Consider the following 23,531-nt stretch of genomic DNA (forward strand, 5'->3'; position numbering starts at 1 on the left):
ATGTTGATACACTAATGTCTAATCTTAATTCAAACAAAATGCAGAATTGTGACTTCACTCTAGGTTTCTATTATTTTCCTTTGAGCAGAGGAATTTAAATTGGATAAAGAGTTAAACACTATCTGGACCCTGCAGATTATTTTCTACTATTTTGAAGAGCCTAAACAAAATCAGTAAGATTACTTTAAATATGTTTCTTTTGTGTTTGTCTGAAATTATATCAACATTGGTATATCAAAATCTGTTCAACTATTAATAACATAGAAATTTATGGGTTGTATATGCAGAATCCACAAGTGCCAAAATGCTTGGAAAGCACAGAATTAGTGATATCAGTAGTACATTCTCTGGACTCCCCATCTGGGGAGTACTGAACAATAATAGTCTCAACATTATGGGTCAAATTTGGCAATTCTCAAATTTAATGGTCTCAGGACCACTTGAAAATTAAGACTCTTAATAACTCCTGTGGGTCACGCCTAGCAATATTTCCTGTACCAAAAATTAAAACTGAAAAAATTTTTAATGTTATTTGCTTCAGAATAAGAGTAATAAAGCCTTTATATGCTAAAATAAACAACATTGTAATGAAAATAATATTTTCCAAAACAAAACAAAAGTTGGAAAAGGATGGCATTATTTTATATTTCCCAAATATGTTTTAATGTCTGGTTTAATAGAATACAACTGGATTCTCACATCTGTTTCTGTACTTTGGTCTGTTGTGATATGTTTTGGTTGAAGAATATGGAAAAACAAAAAAACAAATTCCGCTTCACACAGTTATGTAGTTAGAAGAAAAAGGACTAGCATTTTCATATAGTCATGGATATTCTTTTGACACTACACCAAAAATTTACAATTGATAGTTTATTAAAGGTTAGTTGAAGTATGAAATCTAAAATGCTCTCACAGACTACACTACACTCTGATATATTAAAATTTCTTGGTCCATTTTGAACTTTGAATGAATCTTATAACCAGGCATGGTTTTGAAATATATTTGTTGTCACTTAGAAAATATAAGTTCTTCCAAATGTTGACATATTTCATTATATTATACCAAAAAATTATGTTCTTTGATATAACTACCACGCTGATTGAAAAAGCATTGGAAGCTCTCAAACTCATGGTGATACGTGTTTTCCCCAATTCTCATTTTTGCTTTAAAGCTAGAATTTTATGCTTGGCAAAAAAAAAAAAGGCAATAGATCCTGTTTTCCTGAAAATGGCAGGTTCATTTCATTCACTTTTGAGAAAATGTCTACCAAACATCTAAGTCTGGATAATCATAGTTTGTCTGTCATTCTTCATTCATTTAAGTGAAAATAATGCTGTGCAAAACCTAGTTAGTTTTGTTTATACCACCTCAATTGCAGAAGTGCTTTTCCTTGAGAAAACCATCATCCTTTGGTATGCAATAGAAGTATTTTATTCATACTTCCCATTTTGTCACACTAAAGAGACAAGTTTTAATTAAATTAGTATTCACTGTTTCATTAAAGACAATGTTAAGTGAAACTACCTTTTCTTTTTTTAAACTGTTAGTTTTGGGTTGTTGTTGTTGTTGTTTTAACTATTAGTACATAGTAGTGAATAATATGACTATTCATACTGTTTGGATCCACTGTTTTGATTTTGTGCCATCAGTGCAAATGTCAATATGCTGAAAAAGGAAAATACTGTCTTAGTACTATTGTTAAAATAATCTGGCCTTGGGGCGCCTGGGTGGCTCAGTTGTTAGGTGTCTGCCTTGGGCTCAGATCCTTATCCCAGGATCCTGGGTTCAAGCCCTGCCTCAGGCTCCCTGCTCAGCGGGAAGCCTGCTTCTCCCTCTTCCACTTCCCCTGCTTATGTTTCCTCTCTCGAAGTGTCTCTCTCTGTCAAATAAATAAATAAAATCTTAAAAAGATAAAAATAAAAATAAAAAAATAATCTGGCCTCTGGGCTCCTGAAAAGGTCTCAAGGACCTTCGTGGGTCCATGGACCATACTTAAATTATCACTAGTGCAACAAAATAAGTGGCTTATGTTTCTTGAAAATATCCTAGGTCGGAATATGTATGCTGAATCTTATCTTCCACTGAGACAGTGTTATGTTGGTATTCTCAGTCCAGAGATTATATCCTTTATGTAAATGACCACCAGTACCATGCTTAAGCATTACAAATGACTCACCCCAACTCTGTGGTCCATATTAGTTCTAGGGCAGGGAAGAGTTTCTCCTCCCTGATTCAAAATGAAAGAAGACTTTAAGTCTTTTGAAGACACATAGCCAGAACTTGTAGTTTCTGAGAAACTCTACTCATTTCTAATGTGATGCTACTTCTATATTTGGGTACCAACTGATTTTTACCCAGGATGTTGTCTCCTAATAAATCTACAGAGAGCCCTCTCTTAAGTCATAGAATAGTTGTTGGAAGATCATTTTATTAGGGATATAATTGGTTTTTTTTTAATTAGCTTGAAACACTTAATCTTGGTGAGATATTTAAATAAAAATATAAATTTTTAGCTTTTTCTAAAATAATCAGATTGACATTATTGGGCTAATACTGACACATATAAATACTCACCTAGCATTCTGTATACCCTCCAAGCTCTTTTCTTTATTTTCATTAAATGTCTGGCTGCTATAGTTATAACTGATTTTCACTCGTTCATTATTGCTTACTTTCTCCTCTGTAACATGTATGTTTTGTTATTTACTCTGGCTTGATAGCAAAACAGATTTTTGAGGCTTCAAATAAAGGATGGTTCTCTTATATCCTTTTCTAATGAGAAAGGTATTACCCAGTATGATAAAGCATTTCCTACTTTGAAAAACTGGAATTAGATAATTACAGTATACTTTAGCTATTAATTTTGAATTTACAAATTATTTTAAATGGTTATTCTGCAACATTCTGCTAAATATGCAGGATTATACATTAATTTCTGTTTCTTCATTTATCTGATTAGGTATCCCCTCTGCCTTTATATATTATGGAAATTAAAAATGGAATTCCCCTGATTCTTTTCTAATTATTGAATGTTCACAGAATTATGTTCATCATTGAAGCTGAGTATAACTTAACTGTGAAATGGAAAATTGCTATCCTGAAATCTGAACTTGCAAATGAATTTTGATTAGCCTGAATTTTGATTAGCCTGAAAAGATATAGCTAACCAGAAATTATTAGCTTTAGAGTTAATAGTTTTATAGCTTAGATAGTCTGTAAGTAGCATGGTATTTTTTTATTTTAAAAAAGTAATATATGTACTTATTTTACAGCAAAAAAAGAAAAAGAAAAAAAGAGTTCCTGTATGCCTACCCTTAATAAATAGTAACATCTAAATTTTGCTTTGTATTAGTCTGTTATTTTTTTCTATAAATTTAAATATTTTATATAAATGAATAATAATGGGAAGACAGTAATTAAGAGCTCAGGTTCTAGAGTCTGACAAACCTGGTGAGGAATATCAGCTTTATCACTTTCTAGATGTGTGGCTTTTAGAAAGTTACTTTACCTCTATAATCTTATTTATCTAATCTAAATGAAAAATAATACTGTTTGCTTCACAGAATGTTTTAAAGCTTAAATTTTAAAAAAGCAAATAACTTATCACAGTGTTTGAAATACAGGAAGTGCTCAATAAATGTTAGCTATTATTCTTAAACTATATAATATTTTAATCTACTTTATTCATTTAGTGATATGAACATCTTCCTATGTCATGAACTTCTTTACATTTTTAAAAATTGTCTTCTGCAATGTTATTATTACTTATTGTTTGACATTCTACTCTTTGGTTGTAGCCTAGTATTTTTGCCAGCCCCTATTTGGATATCTCAGGCATTTCCTATTTCCCAGATTTAAAAACAAAGGTGTAATAATCTTCCAGAGGTTAAGTGTTTTAGTCTTCTTTACATTAAACTTAACAGCTTGTATTAATTCTACCTCTGAGAGTACATGCAGTACTTTTAGGCCCTTGATTCCTATAATTTATATGAATACCAAAAACAGATTATTTTTGCATATCTATTAATTCAGTTTAGTGATATTATGGAAGAAGCAAGTTTAGCATTTGTATTTGACTGATTTACTAGCAGACATTTAAAAATTATGGATCCAAAGTAGTTTGAAAAAGTAACAACATTGAGTATGTAGAAGTATTGCATTATGAGACACTCAATATTGAGTATCAGCCCCAGTCAGCCACTTACAAATTTTGAGAGCTAATAGACTTCAGTTTCTATTTCTGTAGTACCCTGGTATTAAATTAATCAGCCTCTAAATTCCCTTATAGGCCTATAATATCATTCCTTTTAAATAAGTTTCTCCACTGACTTGAATAAATATTATCACTCTAGTTAGCCCTTCTCTCTAATATTATATTAGTATCTAATTAATATAAAATGATTAAGGCCATTCATCCCAGCTTTTGCATTCCATGCTACTACATAGAGGTAGAGATCATCACCTGAAAACATTCTAACCTCATTTAAGATCTTTCTCATTCATATCAAGCTCATCTCTTTTAAATGGAATACTGGTTTATCTAGGTTTCCACTGGAGTTGTATTCAAGTTATAGGAAGAGAGGAAAGTAAGAATTGTAGAAATACAAGGAATAGTGAAATTATGAATACCACTTTTCAGTTCCGCTTAATAGCTTTGCTTTGTATAAATATATTTTTAATGCTTTGGGAGGTGTGTTTTGTGCAAAAATCAGCTGAACAAAGGGCCATCATTATTTTTGCAGCTAATTTTGGAGTTGATTAGATAGAGCCATGATTCAAATCCATGTAATTAACTGCTGTGTCTCACGTAGTTCAATACATGAGTTCAACTGAGCATATCCCAAACTAACATAATCTCTAGATCTTTATTGTAAAATAGTATATATCCTAAAACTGGTCATGTATTTTCTTGCCCAAAATTTCAGCATCACCTGCTGTCCCTACTTTTTCCTTTCATTAAAAACAAAACAATACATTAATTCAGAAATATAATTCAATGAATATTTTTTAGGGACTATTATCTCAAGTACTATGCTGGGTAACTGGGAATACAGCAGTAGATAGACTTCTTAGCCCTGCTCTCAAAGACCTTAGAGAGGAGTTGATATGAGAAAAAAAAATTGCAACAAATCTATCAGATAAAGTGTTATAATCCAAAGAGCTCTTCTAAGCTCATAGGGAAAAATGAAATAAAATAACTAAAGAGCAAGAACAGCCATTTTATAAAAAGAAATAAATTCAGCAAAGAAATTATCAAAAAACATGCATCCTGTCACTAGAAATCTATTTTAAATTTAAAACAATACAAATTTTGCAGTCCAATAAAAACCTTTTTTTTTTTTTTAAATTTACTTGAAAGACAGAGATCACAAGTAGGCAGAGAGGTAGGCAGAGAGAGAGGAAGGAAAGCAGGCTCCCTGCTGACCAGAGAGCCCAACGCGGAGCTTGATCCCAAAACCCTGGGATCATGACCTGAGCTGAAAGCAGAGGCTTTAACCCACTGAGCCACCCAGGCACCCCCAATAAAAACCATTTTTAAATTATAATCATCCATACTATAATGAGCAGTGACCTGATTATTCCTATTGACACTAGTAGGAAGGAATATAAGTCTGTGTGACCTTTCAAGTGAACATATATGTAAGGATATAATATATCCTTAAAATTTTTCTTATATTTTAATCAATCACAGTTGCCATAAATATATCCAGTAGAAACTATCAAAGAAGCCATTAAAGACTTATATATAAGATTATTTATTATACCATTTTTCAAATTGATAAAAAATTAGAACCAACCTTAATGTCTATGGTTAAATAATTTACACATGCATATTTGAATTATTTATATAACCCCCAAAAAATCATATCTTTTGGAGTACTTAATGACATGGGGGGAAAACTCAAAATAAAATATGTGGTTAGAAAAAAATAGGTAAACAATAGTGCATAGGGATAGAATTGCAAATTATTTTGTAATCTATATTATTTTTTAAACCAGAAAAATAAAAATTTTTGTTATTCAAATAGGGTCTGATAATGACAGATAATGCCTGCTTTTCAGATTTATAACAGATCTTCATAAAGCCAACTATTTATTTGTTTTTATAACTATATTTATATGAGAGCATTTTAATATCTAGGCTAAACCATTCAATTCTCAATCTTGCTGGGTAGAAAATTATATCACATTTCAGTGGAAGTTTTAAAATAAAATGTTTTCTGTTTCATACAAATAATAAATAATTCTTAGTAACATACACTGTACTACTTTAAGTTATTTCAAAGTGCTTAATAACTTTTATACCACACCATTGATGGGCTTCATAATTTCTTTCAGAGAGATAAGAAATTTGAAAAGAAAAGAACATGGATTGCATTATGTAAACTCTGGCAGGAAATAACTTGCTGAAAAGTCTAATTTTGTATAGATTGTTTTGGAATCAAAGCTATTATAGAAACTTAAAGATCAAAATTAAATCCATAATAAACTATAAATAAATAATTTCATATGTTAATATATCATGAGAAATAAGATCCTTAAATAGGAAGGATTTTCTAAGGTTAAAAATTTTTTGTCAGGAAGAGGTAGGTTGGTGGATCTGTGACGTGTTAACAAGATTCTGATTTTGACTTCTCTTTTCCTTGTTAACCTTTGCAACTCTTTCCTTGGTCTTCTCTATTCTTTTGTTGGTTTAGTTTATAATCATATTGCTTTTCTTCAGAAATGCATTATTTTTTTGACATGTAATTGTCACCTTCCTTTCATTTCTTCCTTCTTTTTTGCTTTGCCTTAATAAGTCACAAATGAAACAGTTGTTTTATGATGAAGCAACAGTTTTATTGAAAGAGATGAAGTATAGTTAATTAAAATATTAACCAGACCCCAAAAGTATTTATTTTCAAGAGTATGTTTAATTTTTGAGCTCTGAGGTGATACACTGCAATATTTTCAGATTGTTTTTAATAATTATTTTGTTAAATATATTCTATTCTGTTAAATATATTCTAGCTGACAGGCTGAATAGAAAGTTGAAATGGTTTTGACCCTCTTTTGAAATCACAATGAAATACTTACAAAATGTTTTCTTCAGGGTAGAAAAATTACTAGTGATAAAATTTTTTGTTTTGCAACATTTTAATTTTCAAAGGAGATTTTTAAAAATCTCCTCCAAATCATAACTATAAGAAGCAATCCATAGTTGTACCAATATATATTGAGTGGTATTGGTTAAAAGATAAACAATTTCTAAGAAAAAAGTTTTATTTCCTCTCATTGATACCCATACTTAAGAAAACAATAGCATAGGGGTGCCTGGGTGGCTCAGTGGGTTAAAGCCTCTGCCTTCTGCTCAGGTCATGATCCCCGGGTTCTGTAATCAAGCCCTGCATCGGGCTCTCTGCTCAGCAGGGAGCTGACTTCCCCCTCTCTGCCTGCCTCTCTGCCTACTTGTGATCTCTGTCTGTCAAATAAATAAATAAAATCTTTAAAAAAAAAAAAGTAGCATAATAAAATAGGGTTAGAAATATTTGTCTGCCAGGGTAGTTCTGAATGTAAATTATAGGTAATTCTAAAAATAAAGTAATTCAGTTACTAAGGCAAAAAAAAAGCAAGGAAAAATGTTTGCTTAATCTGTGCCATTTTATTTCAAATTAATATAAAATATATTATGAGAGAAAAAGGAAATCTACCTTAGCCATTCCATAAATGAGAGCCTAAAGTTTAATGAAAAGACCTGAGTGAAAATTTAATAGTACAGAGCATTTTTTTATTGATATGTCTCTAGAAAGCCCCTGAACCTGTCTAGACCTAAGTTCAAATACAGAAAATATACCATCTCTTCTCAGATTTTTTGATAAATCTATAATAACTAAAGAGAAGTGTGAATACATACACCCAGTGATGTAGGAACCTAACTTAATGTCACTTTTACAAGCCTAAAATTTCTTTCAACTTTTATATTTTATTTTGAAAATTAATATAAAGTTGGATTTCTACTCCAAAATCTACATTTCCTTTAATACAGATAAAACATTTACAACTATTTATTGGCAGGGGAAGTGAGGGTGAGATGGAATAGTTTTCTTTTTTTTCTTTTCTTTTCTTTTTTTTTTTTTTTTTTTTGAGATGGGATAATTTTCTACCTTGTTAACAGTGGAAATGATTATATAGTGAGTTTGGATCTGGAGAATTGTTCTAAATCAAAAATAATGAACAACCCATATTGTATTAGCATCCAGGCAGTTTCTTTTGTTGCAGGATATTTCTAGAATTCAAGCTCTTATGAAAAAGGTAAATAAATATAGCAGAGTCATTTCACTGCTTTATAGGCTACATCCTGGTAATTAATCCTTGAGGATAAATTCCTCTGTAATTAATCTCTGATGAAAGATTTCCAGGAGGCTGCAAAAGAGGTGATACATAATATTTTCAGATTATTTTTAATAGATATATTATAGCTGAGAGACTGAATAAAAATTGAAATTTTTTTGACCCTCTGACTTATGCCTTTTGAAATCACAATGAAATACCTATAAAATGTTTTCTTCAGAGTAGAAAAACATTAATGATAACATTTTTGTTTTAGTTTTGTTTTAATTTTCAAACTTCATAAACTAATAATCTCAACCAGTCATAACCCCTACAATTCTTTACATCCAATTCTCAAACTTCATTTATATTGCAATAATCCTATATGTGATAAAGGCGTCTCTTAGTTACTGATGCAAAATGTTTAACCTCATAGACAAATATGGATAAAATTAGCTAATGATGTAGGATATAATAATTATCATGAAGAGTAAAGTAATTTATCTAACCCAAATGCTAATCTTTTGTGATTACTTTTAACTTCTTATCAAAGAAAAATAATCAGGCATTTGGGTTAGCTATGAATTTCTTTTATTTATATTACTTCATCATATTTGTTGATTAAGGGTTGACTAGAATAAATGAGAGTATTAAACTAAAATCTACTGAAGTTACTTTTCTCTGGTTTTAATATTTAATTTATGAGACAAATCTTTTTTGAATTCTTTCTGAAGTTTTTCAGTATTAGCTATTATACCTCGTTCAGGGACCACAAAAAAATCACGTAACAGTTGAAATACAGCCACTTCTGGCTTTGATAACAACTACATGGTTTTCTAAAGTTGTTTCTTATGACAGTTTCAAATTTACAAAGTCAGATTTATATACAGAAAATTGATGTCAAGCATTAGACAGATGAGCTTTCTGTTCCCAACATCTTTATTTAAGTTGGTATTATTTTTAAAAATAATAAAAATAAAAATAAATTGGTATTATAGTCTATTTTTCACATTTAGAGTTAATGGGTGACTCTTACAACTCATTAAGTTTCTGTATTTGCACTTGCATTTGGAACTGAAATGGTTCAGGGAAAAAATTTTCCCATAAATAAATAAAATAACATTAAATATCTTCCATGGATGGAGAGACAGATAAACACACAAGACAGAGACACATATACATATACATCTTATAAGCATCAATTTTTTTTCAGCCCATTTATTTCCAGGTCTCTAGAGGGAATACAACTATAAACTGGAAGTCAGAAACTGTGGATGTTTTTCCTAGATTTGTCATTAACAAATAACCTTGAAGAAGATACCTCATGTTGCTGGAATTTGTGTAATTTTAACTCTTCTGGAAATAAAAGACAATGTAGAAAATGGTGTTCACTTGTTAACAATTCTGAAAATCTTCAGTTTCTAAACATTCTCAGAAAAGAGCATGAGGCATTAGACTATATTTTTAATAGGAAATTACCTACTTTATCTTTATAATCAAGATATTGTGAGTCTCCACTTAAAATGGGAAATTGTTTTGATATAAAATGTTCTCTAAGATCAAAGAAAATAGCACAAGAGAAAGAGTAGATACTGTAAGTTCACTGCCCATTCAGAAGCCCTCTCTTATAATGTTGCTATTCTAATTAGTATTAGACTAAGAAGTATTGACTAAGAAGAATAAGAATTGGTGATTATCTCTTGGGTATAACATTTAGCTAGTGCTGAAGAATTAATAAAAACTTTATCAACTAAAACCAAAAGTTGACATAATTCTTTTATACCATGGTGCTTTTTTTTTTTTCAAAATAAAAATTCAGTTTTCTCAGTATTATTCCTAAGCAATCTCCATATGCTATCAGAGAGATCCTAAAAGGGCTAAGACAATCTATACCCTGTCTCTAGGAAATGTAATTTTGTAGCATGGTCAGGTTTCTTATTTGCCCTGAGGATTTTAACACTTGGAACCTGGCATCACATTATCACATTGATGCTTCCTCTACTGTCTTTTAAAAAAAAAAAAAAAAAGAAAAAGAAAAACAAAACACCAGAACCATCACAGGTAACTTGACCTATGTTGGTCTGAATGGAAACCATCATTTTTCATGTGTAGGACCCATGGCATAAAAGTGCTTGGTCTGAAGCTTCCTCATTCTTCTTCCCTAACTTTTTTATTTATCTTCCTCTCTAACCAAGTATTAGTTCTTATTATAGCTCTATAAAAAAGCAAAAAAAAAAAAAGAAAAATATTCTAATTTGTATCTCATCTAATAAAACACTTTGTGTTGAGAATCTTCCGTTTCTCTTTTACATAGTGATGTCAAACCAGTTTTTAAAATAGTAGTTCCACTATTACTTTCTCCTATCTTACCCAAGAGGAAAATTCAACTGAAATAAAATAAAGTTTTGAGGGAGTGAATGTATTTAACATTGGTCTGGCATTAAAATTTTCTGGTTGGGCAGCACGATTGTTTAATTGGGAATCTCAGTGACAGCTGAACAACCTCAGTGCTTGGGTCAGCAAGCAGAGGAGCTTCACTCTGTCACCTTTCAAGAATGATGCTTGTTAAAACTGATCTTTTCTCTAAGAGAACACTCATGTTTTAGTCATATCATTGATGTTTTCTGATATTACAACAGAATAGACACTGTAACACTTAAAGAGACAATGTTCTCTGCATAGATATATTTGTAATTCTTTGTTCTTTGTAAACCAAATGCAAATGTAACAATATTCCAGATACTGCTACATCAGAAGTTCCCAAGATAACCAAAAGTAAGTCCCCATTTCCTAATCTCAGGAATAATGCTATAATAAAGACAATTCTAGTGACCAGCCTATTTGCAGAGCATGTCATATATCCTCTGGGTTAGTTAACTCCTTGGCTTCCTAAGAGATTCTTCAAAGAGTCAAATGATGTTTTTGCATGTTTTACTTACTAATGTATAGAAAAATTTTTAAGTTCACTTTTTCTTTATTCTGTCTTTTTTACCCATCTTCCCTCATTGTAGCAAATTAGACGGCCGGATGAAAGCAAAGGAGTTGCTAGTAGAGTTGGATCCCTCAAAGTAAATATGTTTCTAACATTTTTTGGCAAGATTTCGTCTATAGCCTACACTTCTTCCTTTTTGGAGGGTGGTGGGAGGAAGGGGGCTTTTTCCATTTTTCACCATCCCATTTTTTTTATTTTAATATTTTTATTGGCTGTTGGGTCATATTTTTTTGTTGTTGTTTGTTTCAGCTACACATAGAGCAACCAGCTGAAGGCAAGATGCCAAATAACTAGCTTTGAATGGCACCACAAATAAAAGAAAGGGCAATTGTCTCATTATAGGTGCCTATAATTTGGGGTTCTAGAGTAAACCGTTCCTCTGACTGATGTCACTGACTATGTGTTAAGTTCCTGTTACACAGAGAACTAATATTTATTTTCAGAATATTATCTCCCCTTTTTGCTTTTTTTATAAAAAGTAACTAAATGTTATGTTAGTGTCATTACCATTTGTAGTTCACTGCAGAAAAAATAATTACTATGAGTTAGTAACATGTATTTTATATACATATATACACATATAGATGTGTGTATACATATATAAAATCTTAAGAATTAGAAAAAGAATTTTATATGATGCTGTATAATGGGCTCACATATAGCTAATAGTATTTGAACACTTTTAATCTCCTTTGATTTGTTTTTTTTAAGTTAAAAAATTGATATAACAGTTAATAGAACCAACATATATCAAAATGTTTGCCCATTTGTGTATGTCATCTGCTAATACACAACTTAAGGATTTCTAATATGATGGTCCCATTTGCTAGTTGTTAAATATCTATTTGGCCAATATATCTTGGGAACTCGATACTCTTAACATTCAATGACTATGAAAAGGTAAGCCAGTCATCATCCTTTAGAAACAGAGATATAACCATTGGTCACTTTTAATGCTGCCACCATAAATGCAAGTTAGAAAATTTGCTGAATTTTAAAAATATGCTGAAGAATTTCCCCCCAGATTAACTACTACTTGTATCTCAATCCCATTTGTCCTAACAGCAATAGTAACTGTTAATCAAAATGACAGTTTACTGCATTGGGATATCCCAAAATTCATTAACTACCTTGAGGGCTATTATTAAGTCAATTCAAATTTTATACACCTCCTATTTATTTCCATTTAACAATTTATGCTGTACTAATTTTTACACTCCTTCCTCTCCTTGCCTCTTCTGCCTTCTTAATTTTACTTTTTTGTTGTTGTTATTTATTTGTGTGTGTGCACGCACATGAGTGCACATGGATGAAGGTGTGTCTGTATGTTTGTGTCCTTTATTCCAGACAAGCCATCTTCTCTGTTCTCTAACACTGCTGTATACTGGGTAGCATTTTTGTTTTGTTTTGTTTTTAATGTTTTTTCACTAAGAATAATGAGAGGGGATGGGAAGTGTTGATTATATGCCTCTTTCAAAATCAAGGCAAGTTAAAATGATTCAGTCAGAAAAATATAAGTTCATGTATCCCAGTGACATCAGTAGCATTCCTCACTGTCTACTTGTGAGGTATCATATTTTACCTTTGTCTTTAAGGGAACATAAGTCCATTATTGTTTGGAGTATGGATTATGAGCCAGATTCAAATGAAAAAGTGAAGTGTGAGATAACTTTTTAGAAATTATTGATAGTGAAATAAAGATAAAATGGCATCCATAAGTATAGCACCATCAGCTATAAACGATTGTGTGTGCAAGTGCGCATGTGTTTAATTATCTCTAAGTTCAGCTTTTGGCTGTATAGAGCTTTAACTTAAAATTGTATGTTTATTATTTTTAAGTATATATACATATATGTATGTATATATATATATATATATATATATATATATATACATACACACACACACATGTATATGTATAAGATCAAAGAAAGATACATGTTAGGGTTCAATCAGTTTAATATGGTTTCAGCTTTAAATCAAAAAGTGTGTTTGGGTAAAGCAAATCTCATAATTTCTAAATATTTTTACTCCATAATGTACCAAATAGAAAATTTTAAAGTGAATCTCTAGGAGATTATAAAGATATAGTATTTATTTTCTCCAACACTTTGGGGAGAAAAGATGCTATAATTAAAATAAAAGTTGGCTTCCTAGTCACAGGTTTATTGAGCATGTATTCTTGTGTTACGCAAAGATCTTTGATGTTTTGAAATGTTTGCAAAAGGCAGTGAGAAATGTATAATGCTATGATCTTATTTTTAAAAGGAAAAAAGAAAATGGAAAAGAGAACAAGTTGCTTTTTCAATTCATTTTCTGATGTTTACATGTAGCTCCATCGAAAGCTGGAGGAGCTCAGAGATCACCTAGAAGGCAATGTGAAAGGATACTCTCTCAGAGTAAATGTACGATTTCACTCGGTGATTTTTTTTTTCCTAAACTTCTGCTGACTGGTAATTCCAAATCTGATTGGTTTGTCCTCTCATCTCCATCTTTTTTACTTTCTGTCTCTTTTCTCCCTCTCTTTCTTTCCTAGCTGTAGCTTCATGCTTACATTTATGAAATAAAGATTAAATTGGCAGGAAAGAGGACACTTAAGCCACACTAGCATTGCAGTTGATTTAATAACTTTATGGCTCCAGTACAAAATAAAAATTTTCTTTTCAAAATCTGTGTTTCTTACACAATTGTTGAATTTTCTGAGAATGTTTTCATGAGACTTCACTTGGAGCTTTTCCATTGACCGTGTCTTCTACCCCTTGTTGGATTTGTCAGCAAGACTATAAATTATTGGCTGGATCCAAGTGATAGAGCCTTGATGATTCAATTGCATTTGTCAAGGAAAATGATCAGTGTTAGAGTATCATCGTAGATAATCTAGCAAATAGACACATTTTTCTGAGTTAATAGACTTTTCTTAAACTCTTTGGGAATAGCTATAAGATTCTTTTGTTTAAAAAATTTAGGCAGTAGGCATCTTCAATGTCATATAACATCGTATAAATACTTGAGATAAAGGCTAATTTACCCAAGACAACACTTTGAAGGAGAACAATACCTTATAGCCACTCAATACTGTACATGTGTCAGATAGGCAATACTAACAATTATATTTTTTGTGACCTATAGAGCTCAGACTCAGAATAGTTCGTCCTTCTCCTGAATATATCTTTTCAAGAGAAATGGAAATAAAATCTCTGAAATGGTAAATGGTATAAATATTGCAGAAGAAAAGCAAAATTATTACAGTAAATAATTTCTCACTCTGTTTAGCTCTGACAACCCATTCTTGGGGCTTTTTAAAAGTTTCTATCAATCCTAGCCTGGATTTTCTTCTCCCAAGATTATTGCCATACCTTTAATTCATATTGCTATAATAGTTTTTTTTAAAGAGTAGAATAAACAATAATAGTAATACATTAATTCTCTGGCTTCTCAGCTTGTTTTTAATTATGTACCGTACATAGTTACTTATATCTCCATATTAAACTTCTGATTACTCAAATCCAAAGCTGTTTTTATAGTATTAATCATTAAATTCTGATTGCAGTTAATGCAAGTGTCTTGCTTTTCTGTTTTCTTGTGACCCAGTCCTTCTTTTCTGAATATTCTTACAGAATTTCAAAAATCAACCATAATCACTCCCAGAATTACTCCACTACCTTAAAAAGAAGATTATATGAATTTTATGATTAAATCAGTCTAAAACATACCTGAATATTATTCTAGAAAGCCCTAAAGAGATTCTGACAATATTAGTAAATGTATTTCATGTCATACTCTCTGTAACCAACCATGAGAAGTGATGGTGGTTTTATTTTCCCTATCAAACCAAAACTAGAAAGTTAAGACTTCTTATGGTCTATATGGAAGGGATTTATGTTAGATTAGGATTAAAAGTTTTGTGCTTCAAAGATTAAATTATATACATGCCACTTTTCAATTTCTTTTTTTAACACCTGTACTGCATGGTATAATATGTAATAAGTAGTAAGCCCAATGTCTTCATCTTTTGTTTCATTTGCTGGGTCACACTTTGTTCTGATTATCTTTTTTTCTAAAAAGATTGAATATTAGATAAATCATTCTAAGATTCCCTTTAACTAGAAATGTATGTGGAGGAAAACTATCAAAAGGCAAATTGTATCTTTGGTAGAGAGTTCAGCTTAAAGGAGATGCATATCAAATATTTATCTGAGTGTTCAGTTTCTCCCTTTCCTTTTAATTCCCATTATCCCAGAATGCCTTAAAATAACCCTTTCATGTTAACAGTTTTTGCTTAGAAGCAGAATAAAGTTATTCTCACTTCCATAAGCTATATAAACAGATTTTGTTCCTAAAATGAGATGAATTGGCATATAAATGAAAAATTTATTGTAGGCATCTATATACAAGAGTAAGTATGTGAATGTCTTTTAATTCATTGAAACATTTCTAAATAGTTCAATAAGATGAAATATTAAAAACCATGTTTGCACTTAAGTGTTTTATTGAATAGTTGGAAAATGAGACATCATTCAAATGTCTGGGATAAGGATTTAATTAAATCATTAATACTTCAATGGGTATCATCTATATGATATATTACTCTTTAGAGAGAAAAGAATCCTGCATCCTTAATTATTAATGATAATCAGTGATATAAAGTAGAATATTCTAAGATATAACTTTTGGAATAATAATAAACTATTTTTCATATGAAAATAGACTTCATCCTATATTGGCACTTTTATAGCAAAAAGTAGGATATGTCAGATTCTTGAATTATAAATTAAGAATATATCATCATTTTCTATACATGGTACAAAGTAGAAGTATTCTGAACCCCAAATGAGTTTTTAGTAATTTTAAAAACAAAACTGTCATCTTGTGCCTTTACAAATTATTATCTTATAAGCAGAGTTTGCCTAATTTAATGTAACTTCAAAAGTTACTACAAATCCTTGGACTGATAATGTGTTGAGAATAATGACTAGAAAATAACACCACATAAAGGAAAAAAATATCTTTACATTTAAGAAGGTGTGAGATAGATTTTTTTTTAAAAAAAAACATTTCCACAATGGAATATTGCTCAGCCATCAAATAGAATAAAATTTTACCCTTTACATCAACCTGATGGAACTGGAGGGTATTATGCTGAGTGAAATAAGTCAATAAGAGAATAACAATTATCATATGGTTTCACTCATATTTAGAATGTAAGAAATAGCGCTGAGGATCATAGGAGGAGGGAGGGAAAACTGAATGGGAAGAAATCATAGAGGGAGACAAACCATGGCAGACTCTTAATTGTAGGAAACAAAATTAGGGTTGCTGGAGGAGCGGCGGGTGGGGGGATGAGGTAACTGGGTGACGGCCATTAAGGAGGACAGGTGATGTAATGAGCACTGGGTGTTATATGCAACTGATGAATTAATGAACTCTACATCTGAAATTAATGATGTACTATATGTTGGCCAATTGAATTTAAATTGAGAAAAAGAAAAAATACTCAAATACATGAATCTAGTCAGAAGAATATTAAAAGTTAGGCTTAAGATTGAAAAACGTGTAAACATTTGAATTGAAAAGCATAATACAAACTAATACCTTATTTAGATAATACAAATCAAGGTAAGTTTACAAAGTTGAAGCTAATTAAAGAGTGATGGGGCCCTGGAAAGTTTGAGTGTTGAAATATTCAGAGAAAAAGAACATAAACGCTCATGAAATAAAGACAAGTATAAAGAAAAGAAAGGAGAGGAGTAAAAATGCCACAAAGCCACAAATTTTATGTTTTCATTTAGTCTATGTAGTGTGATAGTAAATTTCTATTCAGCTGTAAACATATACAAATAGATTTTGGGTAACCAAATATGTTAATTTTTTAAAGGCTTTGACAAAGAATAAAAGGGAAGATGACTTATGAAAACAGACTATTGACACATAAGCAAACTAGGAATTAGATAATGAAGTAAAAGGAATGTGATAGTTTTAAGTACTTGCTATGATAACATAAAATAAAAGGATGTGTTATTTGAAGTAGAAAAAGTTAAGGGAAGAGTTATCACTTAAAATGTGTTTTTAATAAGTTTAAGAAAAATATCTGAGTCGAGTCAGAAAGTCATGTGTTTTAAAGAATGATTTTTAAATGTTTAACAATTTTCTGAATGCTGAAATAAGACTAATATGAAATAAGATCAATATAAATAATGGATTAGATAGTTGTGATTTTATAGATTTTTTTTAAGATCAGCATTTTCATTGCAGTCTTAGTTCTGAACAACTGTTCTTATATTTCTGATGAAGTGTTTTGGAGCTTTTTTTTGCTTTTTTATATTCATCAAATTAATGCTATAACTCCGGGTTCAGCAAACTAAATCTCCTGGGCCAAATCCTGTTTCTCTTTTGTGGGCCACAAGCTAGGAATGATTTTTGCATTTTTAAATGATGGGAGTGACCAAAAGAATGTCATTTCACAGCACGTAAAAAGCACATGAAATTCAAATTTCAGTGTCCAAAAATAAAGTTTTATTGAAACACAGCCACATTCATTCATTTGCATATAATCTATGGTTGCTTTTGTGCTACAAAAGTAAAGATGAGCAGTTACAGTAAAGACCATATGGCACGCAAAGCCAGAAATGTTTACTATCTGACTATTTACAGAAAAGTTTGCTGAGACCTGCTGTAACAAGCTAGTGTGTCAAAATGACAGTAACAGAGAAGTGATTACAATAGAGACTCTGTAAAATTATCTTCATTTTAGAGCTTGAGGAAAAGAAAGCTGCTGATTTTAGGGGGATGGTTTCAGATTATTCTGCCTGGAAGCTTATGTCTAAAAGAGTTAATACCCTGAAATCTTCTATCTTTACATTTTTAGTCATCTGTTTGCCATTGTTTTATCATACACACACACACACACAAAGTAAACCCACCCTAGGATTAACATTAAACCCCTCAAATATAGAACTGTCATATAGATAAACTATGGATTATAAATTACTCTTTGTTGAGGAGCACCCCTACAGAGATTTAGGGTAAAAAGATAAATTCCAATCTTGTTCTCTCAAACTTTTAAAAAATGTATTTTAAGAGTATATTTGCTGCACACCACATTTTTCTGTTTATTGTTTCAATATATCTTATTAAAGATAAGACCACCTTTTGATTTTTCATACGTAACTGCACCAAGAAATCATTCCATCTACAGGAAATTTTGTACAACTGGCAAAGACACCCTGACAGGATCAACCAATATGTCTTATCTTAACAGCACTTGAATATCTAGAAGGCATCTGCATTGAATCAGTCAACCCTGACTAAAGTAAGGAAGAACAGCAAATAAGCATTCAGTAGTTTTTAAATGAGTAAACATCAGTTTGTCTATATACTCTACTTTCTCAGGCAATTTTTAGAGTCTTTTGTAGATTATTTGAGCTTCCTATTAAGTCTACCTTGTGTGATGTTTTGGCACTTGCCCATATTAATAATATGCATTTGTTTACTCTTCAATTTACAATAATTATGTATCATCCTGAGTGTCTTGGTAGATGATGTATCATAAATATGACCAGACTACAGTAATGATGAGGATGACAGTAAATCAACTTTAGTATTATCTGTTTGGAAAACAGGCTAATTTTGCTACCTTTCACTTTGTTAGAATTTGCTTAACTTGCATGTTAATACAATTCTGAGATTTCACTTCTACCAAATAACAAAAATCTTATCTGTTTTTAGAACAGAAAAAAAAAATCTCATCTAATACTTATAAAATCTCCTTTAGTAGCTAAGACATCACAGAAGTGGGAATGACACACACTGTGAGATGTTTAATGCTTATTGAAGAATTGCCATTGTCAGAATTGACTTTAATACAAAATAAGGTACTAATAAAAGATCTCCTTGGCAAGTAAATTTCCCTAATAACAGGAAATGGAGAAGTGATGAGGAAAAAAGATAAGACTCAAACTGTTTTGAAAGATAAAGTTTTTCAGTTTTATGGATATACAGAGACAGAACAAACGTGCATAGCCAAGTTTTCTTAGAATTAACACCTTGCTGAAGAAAATTAGATGTGTATATAGTTGGGAAAAAATTTTAATTTCTTGTATGTATAGAATTTACCGTATTTTAGGAAATACCTCAAAGTAACCTTTTAAGTAGCAGTGGTAACATTTTATCACAGATCTTTGTGATAGTAAATATAAAACCTTCTCAACATTATTTCACACAGTTCAATGTTTTAAATATAGAAGAAAAAGAGTTTGTATATTCATTTATTCATTAAACACTTACTGAGCACCTACAACAGTTTGCTGTGCTCATGGTAGAAATACAATTGAACAAATAAGATAATAAGGGCATTTCTGATTCCTCCACTGTGCCATCTTCTATATCTTCATTTCCCCCACCCTACCTTTGCATTTTGTAACTTCATAAAGAATTTGTAAGTAGAGAATGCATACTTAAAAATTTAACTCACCTGGTATTATTAACAACCTAATGAAAGAAGAGGCCAGAGAATTGAACATGGCAGTGTGACAATCTATAAAGTAATAATAGGAGAGAAAATTATCAATTCAAAGCATGAAGATTAAACATTTTTTTAGTATAAAACAGCTGTTTTAAAAAAATCAGTAAAGCATTCTGATAGAAGATAGACTTGGACAAGAGTTTTGTGTTTCAATTTTTGCCTCTTATGGTGTTTTTATTGTTATATACATTAATGTATCATATATACATACATGTGCATATATGAGTATGTATATGTATGTGTATACACACACACACATATGAAGATTCAGTAGTACTGTGAATGGAGTAATAGGAACAGGACATCAGAATCAGAACACTGAGCTGGCTTTGGTGCCCTCTTTAAAAAGCAAGATGAAGATGTACAGTAGAGTTCTCATCTTATAAATAACCTCACATGTAGTTTTCTAGTGTTCCTAAACCAATGAAGATCAGTGTAATACTACAGGAGAAAAATGATAAGTGTTCTACTTTCCGATTAACCTTAATGAGCATCTCCTCAGCAAGATCATACCAGATCTGATCAGAGGGAGTCATCTCTGTCATGGATTTTTTTTTTTTTTTTTTTTTTTTTTTTTTAGCTAGGTATTCTTTTTTAATCACAAGGTTCTCCTCCAATATCTTGAACCTTGAGATTTCCAAACTCAGGTGTCTGCTTATAAGGCTGTCTTGTTATCTGGCAAATATGTTGGTGATGGAGCCATCTAATCTTCTGAGACCCTTACTATGCTATCATTTCCTCTTTAACAGTGTTTTCTTTTCCCCACTGCAAAACCAGGCTCGGCTTCCCTCGTGCTCATCTACCTATAGTGTATCTGAGGTATAATTTGCACGTGTTATCTTACATGGTCAACAACATGCTCGCCCTCACCATTTTTCTTATTTTATTTTCCTTTTGCCTTAATTTATTTTGCCTTGCACTTTGCACTTGGCTGAAAGGGATAAGGGTACCAAAGGGGGAAAGTTAGCAGTTTCGGAAGGAATTTTCTATGTTTTTATACTGTACTGTTTTCTGAGTAACTTTGGAGGGAGAGGGTAGTCACTGTATCATGTTGAAATGGTTAAAATCTAAATAGCCAACTTGATTGTTACCACCACTTTAATTCCATAAAAATTCCTTTGAGCCAGGTAATTTGTCATTAAATATTGGCTAAAGACAAAGATTCTGGTTTATAGGCCTGTATAGGTCCCTCTGGTAGCTGAAGATGTACAATGAATTAATGTCAGTCTTGTCCCATTAACTATAGATACAGCATCCCAAATTGGCTATTAAATGAAGAGTTAATATGATTCCCCTGTTTTTATGTAAAAGGGAAGACTCATTCCTTTTTAGAAAACTGATTAGGTCACTTGGGAAAATAGTTTTCTTAAGTGATACTCGTATTTGTATAAGGTTCTTGTAGTCTGGAAGATTAATTTTATAATCACTAATGAGATTCATGTTCTTTTGACAAACTATTTTATATGACATTTGAACTATGTTTTTTGCCTTTTTAAGGGCCTAATTTCTTATTCTTACTGTGTAAAACCATATCATATCTGTTTCTGTTTTTGTGAAACAGATTCATTGAAATATTAACAGATTTTGAATATACTTTAAATCTACTTTCCAAAGCAGGGGGGCACTGTTGAGTAACTAAGAGAAAAGAGTATTTGTGCCTCAAAATACGGCTATAAATAAAAGTAATATCCTGTGAATTTTAAGATTCTAATTTTTTCCAGACAAAATATATTTCTACACATATTTAGTATTGTTAACTTCATTCTGATTGCAGAAATATCTCAAAAATGTCATGGCACTATCTAAAGTACCAGGTAGTGTATGCAGAACCACAGACAGGATAACATCTTTTGACTTTAGAAGGAATAGCTTGATCAAACCACTGGCTTCACAAGGTTGAATGAATTGAATAAAGAGTTTTACAGCCATCTTCTTTAATTTTTTCCTTTGCAAGTTACAGCTGTTTTAGATTTTTTTCTCTTAAACTTTATTTTGTAGAGAATTTCTTCTTGAAATACATATCTGTAGGGAAAAGAAAGTAATGAAAAGCAAATAAATGACTTGCGATATCAGCAGACTTTTAAGAGACAAGATTAATATCATCTCATCACCACATTTTCCGTAGGTCTTTTCTTAATTCCCCAGAATTATGATTCCCAGTGTAAAAAATATATAACCCATTTCTTTCTGACACTTCATCCAGGCAATTCTCCATTTTCCATGAGAGTGTATAAGAAGTCTACCATTGGCATCATCTTCAGTCACAGTCTACAGCATCCATCAGGGTATTACTTTCTCTGTGACAGCATGTGTGCAGGAGGGTTCTCAGGTTGGAATGTGGAACTGGCTTCTGTGGGGATGGGATTGTGTATGCTGTAGCATTTGCTCCATAGCATTCAGCTCTTAAATGAACTCTGGCTTTATCTGGATTTGTTACTTTTCATTGTGACACTTTAGCTTTATTTATTTGTCATAAAATGTGTTTCTCTTTTTGTCATTTGTGGTAGGGTTTTTATATTCCCAATGACACATCTCTGTGGACTTCACAAATGGTATTTATGTTTAATTTATGATGCTATAAAGACCAATAAGACCATGAAGAATGGCTTAGGGAATCTAATATTCATGATAACACTTCAGGCAGAATAACTCTCCATAATTTTTTCTACTTCATCTTAAATTGGTGAACAATTGTTTTGTAAAATTTTAGACTATGAGTCTTAATAATTAGAATTTCAATAAATGTCCTGATATTTCAGTTTTTCATATGGAAGCCTCTTGATGGGATTGTTGGTTAGCTGTATTTTTTATTTTATAGCATCAGTGGAGGTGGCCAAACTTTCCATGACTCAATCTCTTCTTCCCTAACATTTATACCATCTTCACTGACCTTAGTACTAAAGGAATAATTCTCCAGTACCCAATGTAGCACACTGGCTTTATCAATTTCATGTCACTTTCTTCTGTATCATTCATAAGACCGAAAAATAAGCCATGTTCAAAAATGAGTCTAACCGTGAGTTATTCAAGAACAAGATAATTTCTAACCTTACCTGACTGATACTACTCAGCAAATATTACTCCATGTAGTTGATTGCCCCTTTGTAAAAATTACTTCTTTTACTATATGACAAGCTCTGTGTTTGACATCTCATTGATCTTATTTAAATTAGTCTTCACACAAGCTGTTTAGATATTAGAGTCAGCCTGATTTTATAAACCAGGAAACTGATCTCAAAGAGGTTAGATATCTTGCCTTACATCATAAAGTTTCCAAATGAGTGTCAGAAAATTGTTTTTTTCTTAAATACCATGCTTTCTGCTGTTCAGGAGTTATTAAAAGCCGTCAGCTCTGCATGGCATGCAATAATAGCCTTGTATTTTCACAGTATTTATTTACCTGGTTCAGGCTGATGATATAGTTTTTGGTTTTATCTTATGAGAGGATTTAGATGTACCTATAAGATACAAAGCTTTAATGCAGGAAATACTACAAAGACCTTCCTCTTGTAATCTATTATTCTTATTTTTCTTATATTTGGTCATTCAATAAGTATATATTGAATACCTACTATTTCTTCTTTAAATGTAATTATAATCTGCTGGCTGTATCTTGACCTTTGGAACTGGCTTCACATTTAGAATGCATAGAATACCATGAATGTAATGAGGTCAATGTCACAGGTTCTACATGATTGTTCATCCCC

The 23,531-nt window shown here is 31.3% G+C and overlaps 1 protein-coding gene and 1 long non-coding RNA gene across 19 annotated transcripts in view; one reads left to right on the top strand and one right to left on the bottom strand.

Moving 5' to 3' along the window:
• The window catches only part of GPHN (gephyrin), a 637,714-nt gene that overhangs the window by 446,802 nt on the left and 167,381 nt on the right, over nt 1-23,531 (top strand). For 7 of the 17 annotated variants that reach the window (XM_059373410.1, XM_059373413.1, XM_059373415.1 and 4 more), the window contains 2 exons: nt 11,323-11,379; nt 20,602-20,643. The exons of 4 other annotated variants lie outside the window; for them this stretch is intronic. In XM_059373410.1, coding sequence (XP_059229393.1) covers nt 11,323-11,379; nt 20,602-20,643 — 99 coding nt within the window. The remainder of the gene's footprint in view (nt 1-11,322; nt 11,380-20,601; nt 20,644-23,531) is intronic. 6 more of the 17 variants (XM_059373412.1, XM_059373418.1, XM_059373414.1 and 3 more) reach the window with 1 other exon arrangement.
• Nucleotides 17,800-23,531, bottom strand: part of LOC132000042 (uncharacterized) — a 39,257-nt gene continuing 33,525 nt past the window's right edge. Inside the window, exons 3-4 of one of the 2 annotated variants that reach the window (XR_009399162.1) lie at nt 21,636-21,846; nt 17,800-19,836 (exon numbers count right to left, since the gene is read on the bottom strand). This is a non-coding gene — a long non-coding RNA (uncharacterized LOC132000042). Of the gene's footprint in view, nt 19,837-20,649; nt 21,847-23,531 lie in introns of those variants that run through there. The other variant, XR_009399161.1, reaches the window with a different exon arrangement.

Source organism: Mustela nigripes, chromosome 13 (genome assembly GCF_022355385.1).
Source record: "Mustela nigripes isolate SB6536 chromosome 13, MUSNIG.SB6536, whole genome shotgun sequence".
NCBI classification, from domain to species: Eukaryota; Metazoa; Chordata; class Mammalia; order Carnivora; family Mustelidae; genus Mustela; species Mustela nigripes.